General features: G+C 43.5%; 1 protein-coding gene across 1 annotated transcript in view; it reads right to left on the bottom strand.

The window, feature by feature from the left end:
• COL4A5 (collagen type IV alpha 5 chain) overlaps positions 1–19,892 on the bottom strand; it is a 143,488-nt gene that overhangs the window by 31,871 nt on the left and 91,725 nt on the right. Inside the window, exons 28-36 of the mRNA XM_075940947.2 lie at positions 19,275–19,372; positions 17,671–17,821; positions 15,271–15,384; positions 10,464–10,631; positions 6,516–6,605; positions 5,528–5,677; positions 5,025–5,123; positions 2,623–2,712; positions 1,436–1,566 (exon numbers count right to left, since the gene is read on the bottom strand). Of these exons, the coding sequence (XP_075797062.2) occupies positions 1,436–1,566; positions 2,623–2,712; positions 5,025–5,123; positions 5,528–5,677; positions 6,516–6,605; positions 10,464–10,631; positions 15,271–15,384; positions 17,671–17,821; positions 19,275–19,372 (1,091 nt within the window). The remainder of the gene's footprint in view (positions 1–1,435; positions 1,567–2,622; positions 2,713–5,024; positions 5,124–5,527; positions 5,678–6,515; positions 6,606–10,463; positions 10,632–15,270; positions 15,385–17,670; positions 17,822–19,274; positions 19,373–19,892) is intronic.

Genomic DNA, 19,892 nt, shown 5'->3' with positions numbered 1-19,892 from the left:
CAGCAGGGAGACAGGAGCAAAGCCGCAGAGGCGGCGGGACCTCTGCGCCTCCGCGGCTTTGCTTGGGTCTCCCTGGTCTGCTGGGGGGGAAGAGGGTGCAGCTAGTGCGCCCCCCCCCCCAGCAGACCAGGCTTTTGTTGCAGGACGCCTGGGGTAGAGCAGGTGGGGTGCTGCCGGGTTGGTCCTGCGGGGACCTACCCGGCAGTGCCCCAGCTGTTCTGTCCCAGGAGTCCAGATTCAGCCGCTGTTGAAACTGATCAGCGGCTGATTCCAGGAACCTGGGGGCAGAGCAACTCTGCCTAGGGCTTCCTGTAGTCAGCCGCTGATCAGTTTCAGCAGCGGCTGAATCTGGAGCCAGTTCCGACTTACATACAAATTCAACTTAAGAACAAACCTATAGTCCCTATCTTGTACGTAACCCAGGGACTGCCTGTACTGCAACCTCTCTCCTCAATAACCTTTCAAACCCCTCCCTCAAGTCCATTTGGGGTCATAACCCATACTATTTTCCTATGACTATGAAATTATCCAAAAGAAACCATGAATTTGGCAGGGCCCTATTTATCATTTCAGTTGCAACGAGTTCACACATATTTCTGCTTCTTTTTCTTATTTCTTGCCAAGTGCCAAAATTCCTCATAAATTTCCCACAACTGAAGAAGAGCTCTACGTGAGCTCAAAGCATGTTCTCTTACCAACGGAAGCGTTGGTTTAAAAAAAAAATTACCTCACCCATCTCGTGGCGCTATATTTCCCCAAGACATAACAATTATTTTCATAGCAATGACTATGAGGTCAAATAGGATTATGGCATCAGGTAGGAAATAAGCAACAGAATCTTTTAAGAAGCTAAGATTCTGTTGCCACACCGTTATCTTTGATATTGTAGAAGGAAGAAAATACAGCAGTGTGTGATATTTTATCTAAAGCATTGCTTTTGCTAAACAAACGGTGTCTCAAGATTAGTCATAAGGCTCCCTGGACAGCTGCTAGGTGCTCACCTTTTTTATAAAGTTGGGTTGATGTTTGAAAATCCTGGCACAAGTATCTTTTATTAAGCTTAAATTTTTGACAGCAGCAACTATGACCTTTTAGTTGCCTCTTCCCTGTGGATGCATCTCTAAATGGCACCTCTGCATATTAATTCATTGTGGTTGCTTGAGATTAGAATATAGCAGTTCATTCTCCTACTTTGCTTCTTTTAGTAGATGGTCCTCCATTAGACAATTGTTGATAAAGACTTTTATGGTGAAAGCCTTAAAACCAGTGCTACCATTGGCTTCAAGGCTCTTTTTCCTTTTAAATGAAATTTTATTTTCCTCTTAAAAAACACGGAATCCCAGTGTGCCTTGCTTTTCACATTAAAAAGTTAACATTCTTTAACAGAAATATGTTTCACCCACAGCACTTTCTATGAAAAGACTTTGAAATATACCTTAGGGCCAGGGATTCCTTTTTCTGAAAGACCTGGGTTGCCTTTCTCTCCCTTTAATCCTAGAAATCCTGGAGGACCAGACTGGCCAGGACGTCCTGCTATGCCTTGAGAACCTTTAATACCAGGGACACCTGTTCAAAATATCAAATATAATGGTTTTACAGCAGCTTCAGAGCAGTCAGGCAAATTGTCAGTCAGCCACCAAGAAGGACTAATGAAGAGTTAAATGGCTGATAAGGGTTTAATTTTTTTTACTCAAACTAACCAACAAAACAGCTAAAATCTTTCAGAGTTTCAGCATATTTCTCATATGGGAGGAGGAATTATAGAGAATTGACACTGATATAAATATTGCCCATGTTTATATATATTTCTAAACTCTGACAAAACCAAGAGGCCCTTGATAGTAAAAAGCAGCCAGTTACTACTGGAACCCCAAAATACTGGTGGTGTTGTCCCAACACTTTTTCCAAAGTAACTGAATTACTGCTTCTCTTCTCTTTTGAATGGATAACTCATCTTACTTTTACTCTGCAGGTGTGTCTAGACTACATGGCTCCGTCGACGGAGCCATGTAAAGTAGTTTACTCGACATAGTCAATGAAGCAGGGATTTAAATAATCCCCGCTTCATTAAAATAAAAATGGCCATCGCGCTATGCTGACAATTGGATGATCCGGCACAGCGCGGCAGTCTAGACGCAGATCAGTCGACAAGGGAAGCCTTTTTTATTTTAATGAAGCGAGGATTACTTAAATCCCTGCTTCATGGATTATGTCGAGTAAACTACTTTGACGGAGCCATGTAGTCTAGACGCACCCTGATAGGCTAGTCCACAGAACCCCTTTTATTTCTAAACTGTTTTGTGGAGTGGAATCTGAAAAAATGAAAAATCAGGCCCAATAAAAATTGTAATAAGATTCTAAGACAGATCTGTGGTCTCAAATGAATTACAAATGAAAGCTACAATAGAAAGACAGACTTCCAGCTTTGTATCGGAAATACTAACATATTTTGAATCTTTAATGCCAAGGTGTACATGATGTATTCTTTCTATGCTCTTCACTTAAGTATCTGAATACTACTTTACATATATTTACATACATATACACATTACATGTGCAAGTCTGCCTCTGCTGAGCAGAGATGAAACGTACCAATTGGATCAGTGCCTTTTGGTAACTAACCTGGAAGTCCCGTCTCTCCCATGGCACCTTTTTGTCCTGGAGGTCCAGCTGGTCCTGGTTGTCCAGAAAGCCCTGGCTCTCCTTTGGGGCCTAGAAAATAGGTTACTTTAGTTAATATACAGCAATGAGAAATCATTTTGATACAGCGATTTACTCACACAAATATGGCCAGTTTCTAATTTGGGGTTTCTTTGGGTGCCTGGCTGGACACTTCCCCCCCTCCCATCTGCACTGAAAATTTAAACCTTTACTTTCAGCTGCAGACCTTGACCCAGTTAGCACTGCCTTTCCTCCTTGAGATTAGACTAGTAAAATGGACTTCACAACTGCAGCTTGCGAATCATCTGATACAAACTAGCACAGAACATGACTGTCAGTTTCTTAAACAATTCTTCGCACAGGGTACAGCTACACTGTGGGGGGTTTTTTTGGGGGGGAGGGAAGAGGTATGCAAATAGCACTCACATTTGCAAACCTTCTTCTGTTTTTTTCCTCGGAAGAGGCTTTTCTGCTATTTGGCCCTGTCTACATGGGGCCATATGTTGGAAAAAACCCCTCTTTCAAAAGCCCCCTTCTTCCTCATAAAATGAGGTTTACAGGGGCTTTTGAAAGAGGGGTTTTCCCCGAACATTTGGCCCCTGTTGACGCTAATTGCATACCTCTTCCAAAACCCACCCCCACAGTGTAGCCGTACCCACAAAGAGCACATTCTCCTACTGTTCATTATTCTGCAATGGTTGTCTTTTAGTTTCGAGGTGGAGTTGAAGCCACTGAATTCAACCAATAAAGCCTGAACTGGTGTGGGTCGTGGCAGTCTGAAAGACTCTGTACATTTCCAGTATGATACTGACAGTCCTAGGGCAGCTGGCTATTATAGTTTGCTGGAAGGTAGACATACCAGGAGCTGGGCAAATGCTTTCCTGTTCCCTGAATAAATTGCCAGAGACTCCTGCCACGTAATCAAGGCAGACAGGCACCTGGGGTTAATCAAGAGCTCACCTGAAGCAGCAGGCTAATCAGGCACCTGCAGCCAATTAAGGCCTGCTGGATTACTTAAAAAGGTTTCCCCTCAGGTGAGGGGGAAAGAGGAGAGTGAAGGACTGAGAGGAGGAAGAGTGTTGCTGAGAAAGGAAAGAGTGTGCTGAAGCAGGAAAAATTCACTCAATACCAAAGAGAAGGTACTAGGGGAGTGTTTGGGGGAAGTGGCTCAGGGAAAAGGCTGCTGTATTGGGCTAGAGGAACCCTCCCCACAGTTGCTGCTACCTAGGGTACCTGGGCTGGAACCCAGAGTAGTGGGTGAGCCTGGGTTCTCTCAACCCTCCCCATACCACTGAAAAGTCTGCTCCTGGAAAAGGAGGCTAGGATTACAGAAGGATTTCACACTAATCCTTTAACTTTGCCAATAATGAGAATGGCTCAGTAAGCTGTGAATCTGGCCTCTAGAAAAAGTAAGAGGCAGTGTGGCGGGTCACAGCAAGCCTCTGAGGCATATTGTAACTTCCTAGAAGCATAGGACCCACAGGGCATGGCGGGAGCTTTGCCATAGACACCTAGAACAAGACTTGTAACCTGGTAATGCTGGTAGAGAAATACTGAACATAAAATGTAGAGGTTTCAGATGCAACAGAATAAATACTATGAAGGAAGATTTTTGATCCATACAGAAGCTAAAAATATAGGTGTGACTTTTTTTTTTTTTTTCAGCAGCCTTCTCTATACTTCTGTTCGGTCTGTTGCTAATGGTAGGTGTAGGGATATGTTGACTAAGTCCAGACTACTTACAACTCCTCTAATCAGGTTGCTCTCAGAAGAAAGCTATTTTCCAGTTATCCCAATGGCAAATCCCAAACTTCCACCAGAGCAACAGCTCAAATTGCATTCAGATATGTCTAGTATTTTACCAGGAGGTAACAAACCCATGATTTGGATAGGGATGCCAAGTTCTGCAAAGTAGGGCCACCCTTTATGATCATGCCATGATGTGAGTAAAAATGGCATGAAGTCATTCAACATCAACATAGAAAGCTGGGAGGAGAGTGCAAAATCCAGCTGCATCAAGGAGGGAATACCTGGCAGCTCAGCACAAAGTGGCTTTGATTCAGAGGATGGAAGCAAAGTGAGGAAGAAAGCAGCTTGCGGTAGTATTGAACTCCCACTGATACACAAATCTCTGAAACTGGTAACAAACTTTGTGGTTCTTGAATTAAGCTTGTCAGTGATAACCCAATTCCCCTGGCACCTGACTAGACTTCTTATGCATACGCCGTGAGTCAGTAGATCGATGGTTGCCTATATAGGGTTTACAACCATACTTTGCTGCCACAAAACCAACCACATATGCATTTTAACAATCCAAGTAATTAATTCCAAAGGCTGTACATGGGCAGGATTTTCTACCTTACCTGGTAATCCTGGTGCACCCGGTTGCCCATTGAATCCAGGTGGCCCTTGGTCACCTGGGAGACCTTGAAAACCTTTCTGGCCTGTTGCTCCAGAAATACCTTGAAAGGAAAAAGACAAACTGTATTGCTGATTTTTATGTACATATCACAAGGAGCAAAATTCCTCGTATCTGAATAAAATGCCAACTAAGGATTCTCTCACATCGGGTGCCAATTTCCATAGATGCTAATCTGAACGGCACTATCATAGAATACAAGTCAATGTTTATGGAAGACCCTTGATGGACATCTACAGAATGTAAACATCACAGTGTTGGCAGAGGTAAAACAAACTGTGTCATATAGATTGTGTGTCACTTTAAGCCTTCTCTTCAAGAGAAGAGTGACTCCTGACCCCATCTAGTTTATGTTTTCCTTGCAGCAAAGGACAAACTGATCATAACTGAATCCATCTCGGTTCACCATTACCTGTAGGAAACAAACCCACGTATGGAATTCCTCACCTGGAATGCCCGGCTCGCCCTTCTCTCCTTTGGATCCCAGCTGGCTCATATCAACTTGTCCTGGGAGACCTGGCAGGCCTTGTTCACCTTTTGTGCCTTTCTGCCCTGCCAATCCAGAAGGTCCTGGCTGACCTGGTAATCCATCACTGCCTGCAGCATGTACAGACAACAAAAGGGAAGTGTAATCTATGGAGTGGGATAACATCAGTGTTTCTATCACTCTCGGCTACACTAGGCCACCAGGATCTGTTCACAAGTAGTGAAATTCACCTAGTAGATGATGAGCTCCTTCAAGGCTGTTCACACAACCCGAAGCCACACTGAGTGAGGGGCCACAGATGGACATGAGTGCCTACATGCAAAAAAGGCCTATATGCTGTGAATAGGCCAGCACGGAAGGAACAGGTAGCTGGTAACAAAGCAAAGATGCAGAAGCCCCAAAACACTGCATACCTGACATTAATAAATAAAATGAATAATCCCACTGTTACATAACACTTTTGAAATCAATAGATTTAAAAGCAGGAACAATATCTGAAAGTCTTCTGGCTGCCTGGTGCAGAAGGAGATTGGTGGATTTTACCTGCCAAACTCAAAACATTCACCATCATGTAGCCAGATTATTTGGGTTTTAAATGGAGAGAGTAAGTTTCATCCATGCGGCATAAAGCCAGCTCTGGAAGGCCTATCAATGCAAAACCATCAATCCATCTTTTACAATGTCTGAAGCATGCTTTACAAAAGAGATTCATCATTGTTTAAATCTCTTTAATGACTTCAATCCAAGGAGTCTCAGAATGTCCCTTCCAATGTGTCACATGGATAGCTGACTACAGATTTAAATGTCAACCTCAGAAAGATAACTCCACCCAACTTTAGTGAAGAAATTGTGGAGACTTGTGCTATGTAACCTCCCCACCAAAACCCAAGACTCCATCAGAAACAGCTCCTCAAATTACTGAAGAATAAGCAGTCCAACAAATGTTACCTTTAGATCCCGGAAGGCCATTTCTGCCAGGAATTCCAGGAGGGCCTTGTGGACCTGGAGCTCCCATTACACCCATCTCACCTTTGACACCTAGATGCATTGAATCACCAATGTCATTCTGGACAAAAACTCCAAAGCAATCAGTAGTTATTTTTCACTTATCTGCATTCCTATGGTATCAACCTGTACATCAAAACCCTCCAGTTTTATACCTAAAGCAGAAAGGGCCAGATCCAGTGAGAGGCTGAACCCAAATAATGATTGTTACAGTGCTTCACCCTTCTGAGGATCAGGCCCATCTAGAAAGATAACTTTCTAGAATAGAGGTGGGCAATCACTTTTAATGGGGGGCCACTCCAAGATTTTGGTAAGGCTGTTAAGAGGCAGGTAATTCGCTAATGATGTAGTTGATAGAAATTTTATTGACTACGTGATTCGTCAATTAGGGAAGACGTGCTCAGTCTCAGCTTGCAGAGAGTCAGAGAACTACCCCCGCTGCAGCTCTGCAGTTTATATGTAGTAAGAGCCAGACTGTCTGCCCACCCAGCTTTTAGCATGTTAAAACAGCAGGGGCAGGTCCTGGACTGGGTGCAAGCTGGGCCCAAGACTGGCTGCCTGCCTGGCCGAAGCAGCCCCTGTTTACAGTGGCCTGGGCTGGCTGTGGGCAGAGGCTGCTCCAGCAGCAGCCCCTGTCTGCGGGGGGGGGGGTCCCAACTTCTTCATGGCAGCAGCCCTTGTCCATGGGGGGGTGTGTGGACGGGGCCCCCCCACAGACAGGGTCTGCTTTGAGGCAGCCTCGCCTCCCTGTGCTGCTGCTTCTGATAGATAAGGGTTGGGATTCAGGGTCGAGGGCGGGGGGAGGCTTGGGTGCAAGAGAGGATTCTGGCCTGGGGGCAGGTGTTGGAGGGGGTGCAGGGTCTGGGAGGGAGTTGCGACCTGGAGGAGATGGAGAGACGATGTACAGAGGGTTTGGGTGACCTGGAGCAGGCAGTTGGGGGAAGAAAGGGGTTGGGGTGCCAGAGGCAGGCTCTGGCTGGGAGGTGCTTACCTACACAGCTCCCAGCCAGCAGCCCTGCAGGAACCTGAGGCAGACTCCCTGCCTGTCTGCTGCAGTTCCAGAATGATTGGCTGGCTGCTCCATGTGGCTCTGCTCCCCACTCCTATCCCAGTGTTCAGAGCAGAGAGCAGCAAGCCTTTAAAGTGGCTGTAGCTGCTCTGTGCTAAGGGTCCCAGCAAGAGAGCTGGGGGCCGGATATGGCAGCTTGGCAGGTCCACCCCTGTCCTAGAATAATTATATTTGAATGTGATAGGGGCTTTTTCATGATTAATTCTTGCAGTGAGTGTTGTGTGTTTGTTTCTTATAAACCATATAAATACAATCCCTGTATGAAATGTTTCTTCAAGTAGAGTTATTTATTTTACATTTCAACTGTTGTCTAATGAAAGTAAAAAAGAGGTAATTATCAATACGAAGGCACAACTGGGGAGAAACAGTCTATCTTTTGGAATACAATGGCTTTCAACATTTAGAGTCAGTTCCTTTTGCAGTAAAACAGAAATGCTGAAAAATCATAGAGAAGCCGTCAAGTTCAACTCACTAGATTGAGGCAGGACCATGAACACTTAAACCATCCCTACTTGGGCCTAGTCCAAACTGTTTGTAAAAACTTCTTGTGATAGGTATTCTATAACCTCCTTTGGAAGCCTGTTCCAGAACTTAGCTACACTACTATAGTTAGAACATTTTCCCTCATAAGTAACCCAAATCTTCCTTGCTGCATATTAAGCCCTCTACTTGTCCTATCTGCAGCGGACATGGAGAACAATAGATCACTAACCTCTTTATAAAAGTCCTTACCATATACTACAGTTGAAGCCTCACCAGTACCAAGAGCAAAACAATTACCTCCCATGTCTTACATATGACATGTGTTAATACAGCCCAAAATGGCTTTCACCTTTTTTTCGACTACATTACATTCTTGACTTATATTCAATTTGTGACCCATTATAACCCCTAGGTCCTTTTAAATAGTACTATTGCCTAATCAGTTATTCCATATTTTGTATTTGTGTGTTTGATTTTTCCTTCCTAAGTGTAGTACTTCACACTTTACTGAATTTCATCTGGTTGATTTCAGACCAATTCTCCACTGTCAGAATTTCATTTTGATCATATTTTGCTAGTTTGCTTACGTCAAAAGCCTTAAAAAATAAAGATATAATCTCCTGCTTCCTCCACATCCACTAGGCAAGTAACCCTGTCAGAAGGGGAAATTAGGCTGGTTTGGCATGATTCGTTCTTGGCAAATCCACATAAGCTATTACTAGTAGGGTTATGATTTTATCATAGAAGTTTTAAAAAACGGTCATAGAAGACACACAGGAGAGCCCCCATGTGACATGGAAAGAGGGGGAAACGGGGGCATGTGGGCAGGTGAGGCAAGGGTGGGAGAATAAACACGCATTATATTCACTGTGCAGCTCAGCAGCAGCGCTCCCAGCTTCAGCATGGACCCTTCGCCCACATAGTCACAGCACCAGTTAGATTTGGCGAATCTGCCTCTCTCCAGACAGAGCTGTGGGGTGGACATGCCAAACCTTACTGGTGCTTTGATCCTGTGGACCAGCCATAATGCCTGGAGCTGGATGCAGGTCCAGCCCAACCAGCTGCAAGGGTCATTGATTTTACCCTCATTCCTGATTATCATGAACATGGCGATCCCAATGCCAAAACTGTAGGCTTACTTATTACCCTTTTATCCTCTAGGTCAGAGGTGGGCAATAATTTTTATGAGGGGCCACTTCGTGAATTTTGGTATGTGGTCACGGGCCAACTCTGGGGCCCCTGTGGAAGGGGCGTGGCCTCAGGAGGCAGGGGTGGGGCTAGGCCTATCTTCCCTGCAGTGTTGCCTGGCCGGGACGCTTTGAATTGAAAAAACAGCAAAGGACTCATAGCTTCCAGCCCTGCTGCCACTGTTGCCTGGCAGCTGCCTTGGGTTGCTGTAGCTATTTAAAAGGCTTGCGGGCTTTGGCTCCTGCTGGGGTAGCTCTGCCAACCAGGAGCTACAAAGCACTTTAAATAGAGTCCTGCTGCCCGAGCCACCTCTTGGAAATTCTGCGGCACTTACAGCAGGTCATTAATAGTAAGCAGCCAGCTGCAGTCCGTGGGCTGGGTCAAATTGTTACGTGGCCCATGGGCAGTATCTTGCCCAGCCCTACTCAAGGTGCTTATAAATTGATTGTTTAATAATTTGTTCCAGGTCTTGAAGTTGGGCTGACTGGTCTATAATTCCCCAAGTTCAATTTGTTTTCCCTTTTTAAAGCAACTACTACATTCACTCTTTTCCAGTACTCTAGGGCTGCCCCCATCCTCCATAAGTCCATGATTCCAAGACTGTTTCAGCTAGTGACTTAATTATTGTAGGACAAATTTTATCAGGCCCTGCCAACTTGAGTACGTCTAATTTACCTAAATAACTTTAATCCCTTTAATAATCCTGGATACCAAGTTACCTACCTGCCAAGCTTTGCACTCAAAGCAAATTTAAACATCTCTATACCATGACACTGTAAAGAAAAGTGGTACAAGTTACCAGTAGTTTTATGGGATTTGCAAAAAGTGCTCAGCATTGGCTCACCTGCTGTTCTTGAAGTGAACAGGAGTTTTAGCACAAACTTTAACAGGAGCAGAGGCAGGCCTGAGCACTACTGAAAATGCCACCTATATTCCTTAGTCTGTAACACACAATGACTACACAGAGCCCTGCACTGCGATGGGACCTCCTCACCAAAAGAGCCATATACCCAATCTTCTCCCAGAATTCCTAGGGGGCTCTGAAATGTGCATCCAATATGAGAGACTGAGGTCTGACCTTAATTCAGGTTTATTCATGGGATCCGACAGCAGTCAGCAAGGTACAGAAAGCAAACCCAAGTTCAATTTACCTGGAAATCCTGATATTCCATCTCGTCCTGGTGGTCCTGGTGAACCCGGAGGCCCAGTGAGACCGGGTGTTCCTGGAAATCCTGGGCTACCTCTGTCACCAGGGGGACCAGGGATGTCAAACCCAGGCGGGCCAGGATCTCCTTTCTCACCAGGAACTCCTTGTAATCCTAGACATTATTAAAACATCCTCCTTTAGCAAGAAGTCAGGCATGGTTAAGGTTTGTGTGTATGTGCTTGGGGAATAGCTGCTCTTCAGTGGCAGCACACTGCCATAATACGTTGGTGGAATCTCGGAAATAGGCAAATGTTATGACATCCAATGCCCTGATCCTGCAATGGGATCCAGTCAGGCAGACTTAATTCATTTCAGTGAGGCTTTGTGCAGCCTCAGAGGTTGCATATATGTATGAGCTTGCAGGATTGGGGTCCACGTTCCCTGCTAAAAACTAGTGTATTGAAGTCTATGTTTTTCATGAGGTAAGCCAAAATATTTGTCAGTAGCCCAGGACATAAAACCCTTGGTGACCCAGTATTTCTTTCTTTTTTTGTTTTGTTTTGTATTTATTCAATGGCATGACTAAGGGAGGAGTTAAAGTCTATATTTAAATCCTGCAAATCCACGGATATCCACTTTATATCCAAAGGTATCCACATCCGCAGCTCATTTTTGTAGATAAAGATGCAGATTCAAGTTTTGTATCCGTGTGGGGCTCTAGCTATATTTGACTCACCAGTTAACGGGGCAGAATTTGAAATTTCCCATAACCCAATCAATCAAATGTGCAAATGCTACAGAAAATAATGAAGTGCTCTTTTTAACATCAGGCTGATTATTTTAACAAAGTCTTGTTTGTATTTCATGATTTAGCCTAATAATTGCTATTGATAGCATCAATGCGAAACCCTAGCTTTAGATTAATTGAATCCCAGTTGAATTTCATCAGAAAGGCTCTCACTGTTAGGATACAGGATAACCTCAAATGGGCATGTTTAAAGAACAGCCAAGTTCTGTTTCATTAAATTTCTCTAAATAAAAACATGCTTCAATGTGAACTGCTTAAAAATCAAAATCAATGCTGCTTAATACTAGCAAGACTGTGCCAAAGGCATCAGTCATATTAGGGAGGCACAGCTCCACTACCTTCAATGGGATTGCAACGGTTTAGTTAATAATCTCAATTTAAGACAAAAAAGGCTTTGGTGAAGAAATCACAGTACCTGGTGGACCTGAGGTTCAAAAGCCAGCGAGTTAGCATTCATCAGGAAGTTGAGACACAGGGGAAAGTAATGAGTTGCAAGAGAGCCATTAGGTTAGGAAACAAAAGTAAGCACATAAAGATTAGAACAAAAATCTATACTAAAGTTACTAAGCATAGATTTAACTACAAAGGATACAATTGCATTACAGCTACAAGAAACTGTAAGTAAACTTCTTTACAGGCATTTCTCAATAGCAGCCACCATTATATACAGAGACAAGCTACTGACTGAAAGTTGAATACTACTGTGCGATCTTTAAAAAAAACCCACAAAAACATGAACAAAGTTGGACTGTGCTCTTGTCTCCTAACATAGCAAGCTTTTGAAAATGGTCCAAGCTCTCCTCTCAAGCCATCTTTTTACACAGCATGCACCAATATAGCCATTAGATGGTGCCCTGCTCATCTGACTGATACCTGGGTGTCACCTACTGGACAGCTGATATGTTGCTGTTCAGCACCATTTGTCTGAAGATCCCTCCAAAAGGGATTCGTCAAAGATGCTTCCACTTTATAAAGAAAAAGTGAACCTCTTTTTGAGACTGCTTAGTTGCCTATTGCAGTTGGAGACTGTTACTACCCATATAAAGCTCCTGTAATCTTAGCAATGTATGGTGATATAAAAGCTGTTTTTCTGTTGTATATTATAGTGTATGAATGAAATAATATTTTCCCTGGGGTCTCAAGTTTGTTTGAAGACAATACAATGAACTTATTAGGAGTTCCTTCTGCAATCTCTCTTACTAGCACAGGACAGCTCCGCTCTGCCACTGTAAGATTCAAGAGTGATCTAGTGCACTGTTTCTCAACCAGTGGTACGAGTTGAGAAGTCTGGGGAGTACGCCAACACAAATGAAATTGAGAGAAAACTGAATTTGTGTTTTAGATTTTATAGCACTTTATTATTATTTTTGTACTTTTTACACTGATAAATTTCATCACCCGCCTGGCTATGATTAAGTTGTTTAAACAAATGTGTTGCAAAGGTAGAAAAAAATTGTATCTGAAAACTGTACATGGGGGGGGGGGGTAATTTTTTTTTTTTTGAAAAGGGGGTACTTTATAAAAAAAAAGTTGAGAAACGCTGATCTAGCAACTCTACAGACTAGAGGTAAATCTAAAACTCACCAAGACAAATGTGCCTATCTGCTTGCACTGATCAATTACCCTATGCTACCTACTATAATAAATATAATAAACTGTATAAATATATATCTATAATAAATGATAGTGTTGCAAGTGGAACTGTTCCCCTCATAGGGGAAAAACAAAACCCCAGAACATATGGCCCGTGATCCAGTGTCTATGGGTATTCCATCAGCAAACAAAGTAAACTATGAAAATAAACAGGTAAGAGCACAAATCCTTTCAATATTTCTTGATAGGGGAACACGAGGTAAAAATAAGCATGTCTTTGAATCTGTGATAACAGTCTCATTTCCCCCCTCTGCTTCTCAAATGTATTCAACTGTATGAGAGTTGTAGTAAAATACGCTATGAAATAAATACTGCAGGAGGTGGTTTTGTAGAAACAAAATATATAGACACTGCAAGCTGTCTGAATAAATGGTGGTGCAGAGAACAAAACAGAACAAACAAATACTTAAGATTTTTCCAATTGACCTGAAAAACAGAATCCCAAGAGAGTTAATCTAGTATAACAAAAAGAATCTATTCTGACTCAGTGGGAGAAAAGAATGAGTGATGGGGAAGGCAACATACACTGTGCATAGCTCAGTAGTAGCACCTATAGGATTAAAGTATGTGGTTTACTTAAAGCCTCAGTCATGCACTACATTTCAATATCATGCTGTTAGTAGCCACAATGATTACTGTAACATTGATCTACAAAGAAAAATTAGCCATATCTATCCATTGAGACAGGTGTAATTGTTTTCCAAAGGAAAGGAAATACTTTAGGATCTAATCAGTTACCACATTGAGTCAAATTATGGAAACACGTATAATGGACACACACAGACATGCATTTCACACTCTTAAAAAGCAGTGTGGCTCTGTGTGTCTATTCTGGCCACGATCAGCCTCTAACAAATCCCCTACTACAACCAGGCATAATCTGTACCATGGGGACATGTAGAGAGGTCACTGATTGGTCAGAAAGCCAACACATGGGTCATTCAAATTACCTCCATCCCCAACTTAAGACACTAAAACCAGGTTGCAGGTGGACGGCCTGCGGATCAGCTTCCCTGCATGAGCAAAGTGCTTAAGCATGTGCCAGATATTAAGCATACAAACAATCTCCTTAAAATGAGTGCAACTATTGACATTCTTAAAGCTAGGCATAGGCTCTGCCTCATGCGCCTCTGCTGGTCACATGTTTTCTGGCATGCAAATTTTGGCTGTTCTCTTAGGATGGCAACTGCTAAAACAAATAAGATGTGTGGGATGGGGGGGGGTCATGCACTAGAAGTATCAACAGGTGTGTTCAGCAAGGGCCAGGCACATGTTCAACACATTTCAGCATTAACATAAAGTTGTTCTCTAGTTTATACAGCACATTCTCACTATGGTTATTGCTGTGCAGTTGCAGTCACAGGGTTAGGGAAGTAGAAATCACATTCAGTTAAAGTAATTTAGAAAACCTCTCAAAAAAACTGAACAGAATCTAAACCCTCCCTCCCCCATATCCTTTTATAAAAAAAAAAAAAGTAATTTAATACAAGATTACCAAAACTCCTTTACTAGAGATGTGCTACCTATTAGTACTATGGGAGGACTCCTAGTTTGGTAATTTAACCCGGACCCAACGAGGAGTCCCAGAACTTCCCAACTTTGCTGAATGAAGAGCATGATGGAAATGGCCATATTAGAAGTCACAAACTATCATAAGCTGAATTAAAATTAACAGAGTTTGTTTCCAGTTGTGAATAGGGATGTAAAATCACATTTAATCAGTTAACTGCTTAAATACAGCACAGCGGGTCTGGCCAGCTTAGAGGGCCCCCGCAGCACAGTGGCCTGCTCCGGCCAGGCCAGGCTCTCATCAGGTGTGCGGGTTTCTCTGGTTGGGGGAGGTGTCTCACACTATGGGTAGGCAGGGAGGTTGCTCCAGCCCACCTGGGCCGCTGGTTAACTGGTAGCCATCAGCCAGTAAGGATGGATCTACTCCCCAGGAGCTTTGGGAGATACTGCCTCTCTATGGGGCACACTGTTTCCTAGAGCTCCTGCTGGGGCAATATGACTCTATATCACCCCCAAGGCAGACCTGGGCGCCCTTTACTCATATGATAAAACTATGACAATATGCTACCCTGATAAATGTGATGGTCAAGTTCTGCCTAGATGCCCATCACTGTGTGACCCCCATTACCTTTTGGGGGTTTATCGGAGACAGACTATAAATGTAGAACTTGACCAACCCTATGAAAAGGGTTGTCTCAACTGAGAGTCATGAAGTCTCTAGCCCTTCCTGCCTATTTGTTGTTTATGGGCACTTCTGTACATACCCTGAGCTGACGTGCCTGACTTCCTGACAGATAACATGTCAGCAATAACCGCAAAGTCACTAGAACTCAACTCTTACCTGGTGGGCCCACGGGTCCTGGAGAGCCAGGCTGTCCAGGGGGACCTTGACCACCAATTCCTGGGAGCCCTGGGGATCCTACTACCCCAGGTGGGCCAGTTGGTCCAGGGTCACCTTAAAGAAAATTCTAAATTTAGTTCAACAGTCAGAAATCTCAAGGGTTTTACATTCATATTCAGAAATCATCTGTGAAACATCTACACATTGTTCATCAGAATTGGGTCCCTGCACACATGCAAGAAGGAATTAGATGTGCAAATACCCACTTGTCCAGTAATCTCAGAGGCCACTTTTGAAAGATGGTCCTCAGACTTGTGCTTATGCCATAGCCCGCTAGTATAACAAACTGTTCACAAATACCATTGCTATACACTAAACCAAAGATATATTGCAACACAGTGCAGACAATTGCTAATACCAGAAGTTCATAAATAAATAAAGAGGATTAAGTGAAAATAAAGTTAATCAAATTGGTAAATGTAACATAAATATGGCCTCACTGGGTCACATCAATAGTCCAGCTAGAAACCGGTTTTAACAGTATTATGTGCCAGATGCTTCAGAGGAAATGAACAAAATATAGCATTTTCAGTGATCCATCTCCTGCCATCTAGTTTTAGATTCTGGCAGATGAAGGTTTAGGGACCCCCAGATCATGAAATTGAATCTGGATCATCTTGGCTAATAGCAATCGATGAAGCTATCCTCCATGAACTTACGTATTTTTTTACCCTGTTTCACTTTTGATCTTTACAACATCCCATGGCAAAAAGTTCCACAGGTTGACTTTGCACTGAGAAGTACTTCCTGATCTTTGTTCTCAACCTGCTGTGTATTCATTTTGTCAGACGACACCTTATTTTTGTGCTACGTGATGGGAAAAATCATCGCTTCCTCATTCTACAGACTTCTATCATATCTACTCTTAGATAGAAATGGAGATGTACCTATCTCATAGAACTGGAAGGGACCTTGAGAGGTCATTGAGTCCAGTCCCCTGCACTCACAGCAGGACAAAGTACCATCCCTGACAGATTTGCACCAGATCCCTAAATCGCCCCCTTAAGGATTGAACTCAAAACCCTGGGTTTAGCAGACCAATGCTCAAACCACTGAGCAATCCCTCCCCCACATAGCTCCTTTCTATGCTCAAGGGTGCTAGTCTTTTTAATCTCTCCTTGCTCAGAAGCTGTTCCACATCCCTAACCACTGCCCTTCTTTGTACCTTTTCTAATTTCAAAATCTTTTTTTTTTTTTTAGATGGTGACCAACATTGCTCTTCCCTCGAGTGCCCAATCCCCACTCGGTCAATGCTAGCCCCTCTGCTTCTGGCAGAGCAGAGCCTAAAAGCTGGTGGCAGCTGAAGGGCCAGCATTGACCTCTTCTGGTCCAGCAGATTCCCTGGTTTGGGACTGGATAGGTCCTCAGGATGCCAGTCTAAGGAGATACAATCTGTACTGAAATTAGGCTTACCAGCCTGTAATTGCCAGGATTGTCTCTGGAGACTTTTTAAACTATAGGCATTACATCAGGTATCCTCCAGTCATCTAGTATACAAGCTGATTTAAGCAATAGATTACATATCTCAGTTAGTAGTTCTGGCAATTTTCTTCAGAACTCTTGGGAGAATTCTATGAGGTCCAGGTGACTTCTTTGTTCCAAAACCTCCTCTACAGACACCTCAATCGGAAGTGTTCACCAGATCTGTCACCTAAAAAGAATTGCTCGGCTGTGGGGATCTCCTCCATATCCTCTGCTGTGTGGACTCATACAAATAATTCATTTTGTTTCACATTTATTTTGAGTGCTCCTTCAGCACCTTGATTATTCAGTGTCCCTGCTGATTGCCGGCTGGCTTCCTGCTTCTAATTACATTTTTTGTCTTCATAACAAATTGCTCTTCAAATTCTTTCTTGGCCTGCCTCACTATACTTTTACAGGTGATTTCCAGAATCCTTGCTGGGATATGACTTCCAATTTTTAAAGGCTGTCTTTTTGCCACTAATTACTTCCTTTACTTTGCTGTTTAGTCATGTGCCATTTTCTAATCCTCCTTTTTTTTAAATATAAAGTTGGGATATACATTCATTCTGAGATACTACTGTGACATTTTGAAATAGTTCCACATTGTTTGCAGGCTGATTTCAAGTCATGACTGTTTCTTTTAATTTCCATTTAACCAGCTTCCTCATTTCTGAAATGAGGAAGCCCCAATGACTTCAGCCTAAGGGCTAGAGTTTCAAAGGTATTTAGGTGCCTCACTCCCATAACAGTGGAATTAAGACTCCTAAATCCCTTTAAAAGTCTGGCCCTAAATAACTGTCAGACAATGTTAGGATGATTTTCAGTGCTTAGGAGTCATACAGAGTTCAACAGAAGACAATGAAAGGTTCTCTGTACCTTTTGGCCCAGGAGTTCCATCAAAACCTGGCCGCCCCGGAATACCAGGGTTTCCTGGGAAGCCAGGATCACCTTTCAGTCCCTGAGCTCCTTTTAAACCTGGTGGCCCTGGTGGCCCAGGTGGTCCTGGGACACCAAATCCAGGGTCCCCCTATGACGCAAGGGAAAAAAGAAATGGTTTTTGCTGTTTAGCTCTTCCTGGTAACTTTTACAGTAGCAAAGGGGGAAAAAAACATTCCTCCCTCCCCTCCAAAAAGCCATAAGGTTAAAAAACACTCCTGAAGGATCTACAGTCACACAGCTCAGACAAATCATTCTGAGGAAAGATTAAGCAATATAAATCACCTTAGACAGAAAAGGGTGATTTCTGATATTACAGCAAAACCCATGTCACCCATCTAGTAACAGAACATACTCCTGGAGGATGCACGCCAATCCTCCAACAACATACAGCCACTACCAGCCTCTGAAAGAGTGTGGGGAATATGAAGAGAAGGATCCTCTCTCATGAATGGTGTGAAGGCTAGGTATGTGAATGACTAGTCGCTCCCCTCATTGGTGCCTGTATCAGAAAGAAGCAGCAAGGCGGGGGAAGGAAGAAGACAGGGTACTTCAAAGCAGCCAGACCCCAGGCTCCATGTGGAGCTTGATGCTGGGCTCCTCACAGTGCTCAAAGCAGCAGCACTGCATGGAGCCCAGGGTCGGTCAGTGGAGGAGTCCCCAGCTGACCCCGGGCTTCACGCAGTGCTTTCGTCTTTGAAGCTACACTTCAAAGGCGGAGGCACCCTATCGACTAATCAAATAGTTGATGCAAAATGCATTGACTATTTGATTAGTGAATTACTCGAAATGTAACATCCCTAGTGGAGGCAAGCTCTTAGAGGCTACAGGAATGGAACTAGTATTGCAGCTACAAAGTGTCCAGAGAGGGAATGGGTAAAATGGGGGCATCCCTGGGAAATGGTGTCCTGAATCATCACCAGAGTTCTTTTCTTAAGGTCAAGAGAACCATCTTGTTCAAGCTCATGGTGGGGAATGTGGCCATTCTGACTGCAGTCTCGTGAAATAAATCTATTCCACTTTGTTGGCCTCTAGCCGCTGGAGTATTTGGTTGGAGAACATCATTTGCTGTGCCCATGAAGGACCATTAGCTAGTGTCTTCGCTCAAATTCAGAAGAGCCTTAAGGGATTAAGTGAAAATATCTTCCCACTTTCCAACTGCATCCATTTCTGAGGTAGGGACAAATGCTCGTGTGTAAGAAAGGGGCACATGTTTTCAGCTAAGTTGACCATTCATCCCCACCTGTCACCATTTTCAGAGTCTGCCTTATGACATGCAATCCTGGTCCTGAGCATCAGGAGATTCTTGCACTATAGGTGTTAGAGCACACTGTCAAGGCAGTGCGGCTAGATAAGCAGCACTGAGGATAGCGGCTACTGAGTAGGAAAAAATAAAGGACTCGATAGGTCCTTTGACTTGAGAGAGGTGAGTCCTGGTTACAGGTGCAGACTCCTCCTAGCCTATGAAGAGACTTTACAATGGCTCAGGTGAAACTGCAATCTTAAACCTCAGCCCATTAACAGGGAGAATAATATTTTCAGACCTTTGGTCCTGGGAAACCAGGTTGTCCTGGTGCCCCTTCTAGTCCTGGTCGTCCAGGGGATCCTGGTGCTCCCGGGGGGCCAGCCGTTCCTGGGAAACCTACAACACAAGGAGGAGGTTAGGATAACAATTGAAGCAAGACAATACGGAAGTATCAGGGAGATTTGGCAATTGCTGTGGAAATGTTACTTTCAAAGAAGCCCCTTGCACCTGGTTGGCTCAGAATGCACTATTGCACCAAAGCACCCCAGTTCATAGACAGCTACATGCACACTGCACTATATATTCTCATGAAGGAAGTTTCTCCTTTTAGGTGTTCTCATCACAGGTGCAAATTATTTACATCAGAAACATGGAATGAGGCAGCTGAGTGTGGAAATTGTGTTATTTATGCTGTACGCTACTTGAACTGTGTTCTGCTTTGATGTCTAAAATCTCTCCCATTTGTTTTTAACCGCAAGGATGGGTTGAAAAGCTTAAGCATCCACACAAGAGCAGGAGAACAGACAAAGGGCCACTGCTAAACTGAGGTTTTCTAATGCTTTTGACAGCAGCATGCAACTTACACCAGCATTTTAAAAAACTTTTGAGATTTCAGAATGTAAGTACCTGAGCAAGC

Source organism: Pelodiscus sinensis, chromosome 13, assembly GCF_052426305.1.
Source record: "Pelodiscus sinensis isolate ZL-2025 chromosome 13, ASM5242630v1, whole genome shotgun sequence".
In the NCBI taxonomy this organism is placed as follows: Eukaryota; Metazoa; Chordata; order Testudines; family Trionychidae; genus Pelodiscus; species Pelodiscus sinensis.
The sequence above is the reverse complement of the archived record's forward strand: the minus strand, read 5'-3'. Positions and strand labels throughout refer to the sequence as shown.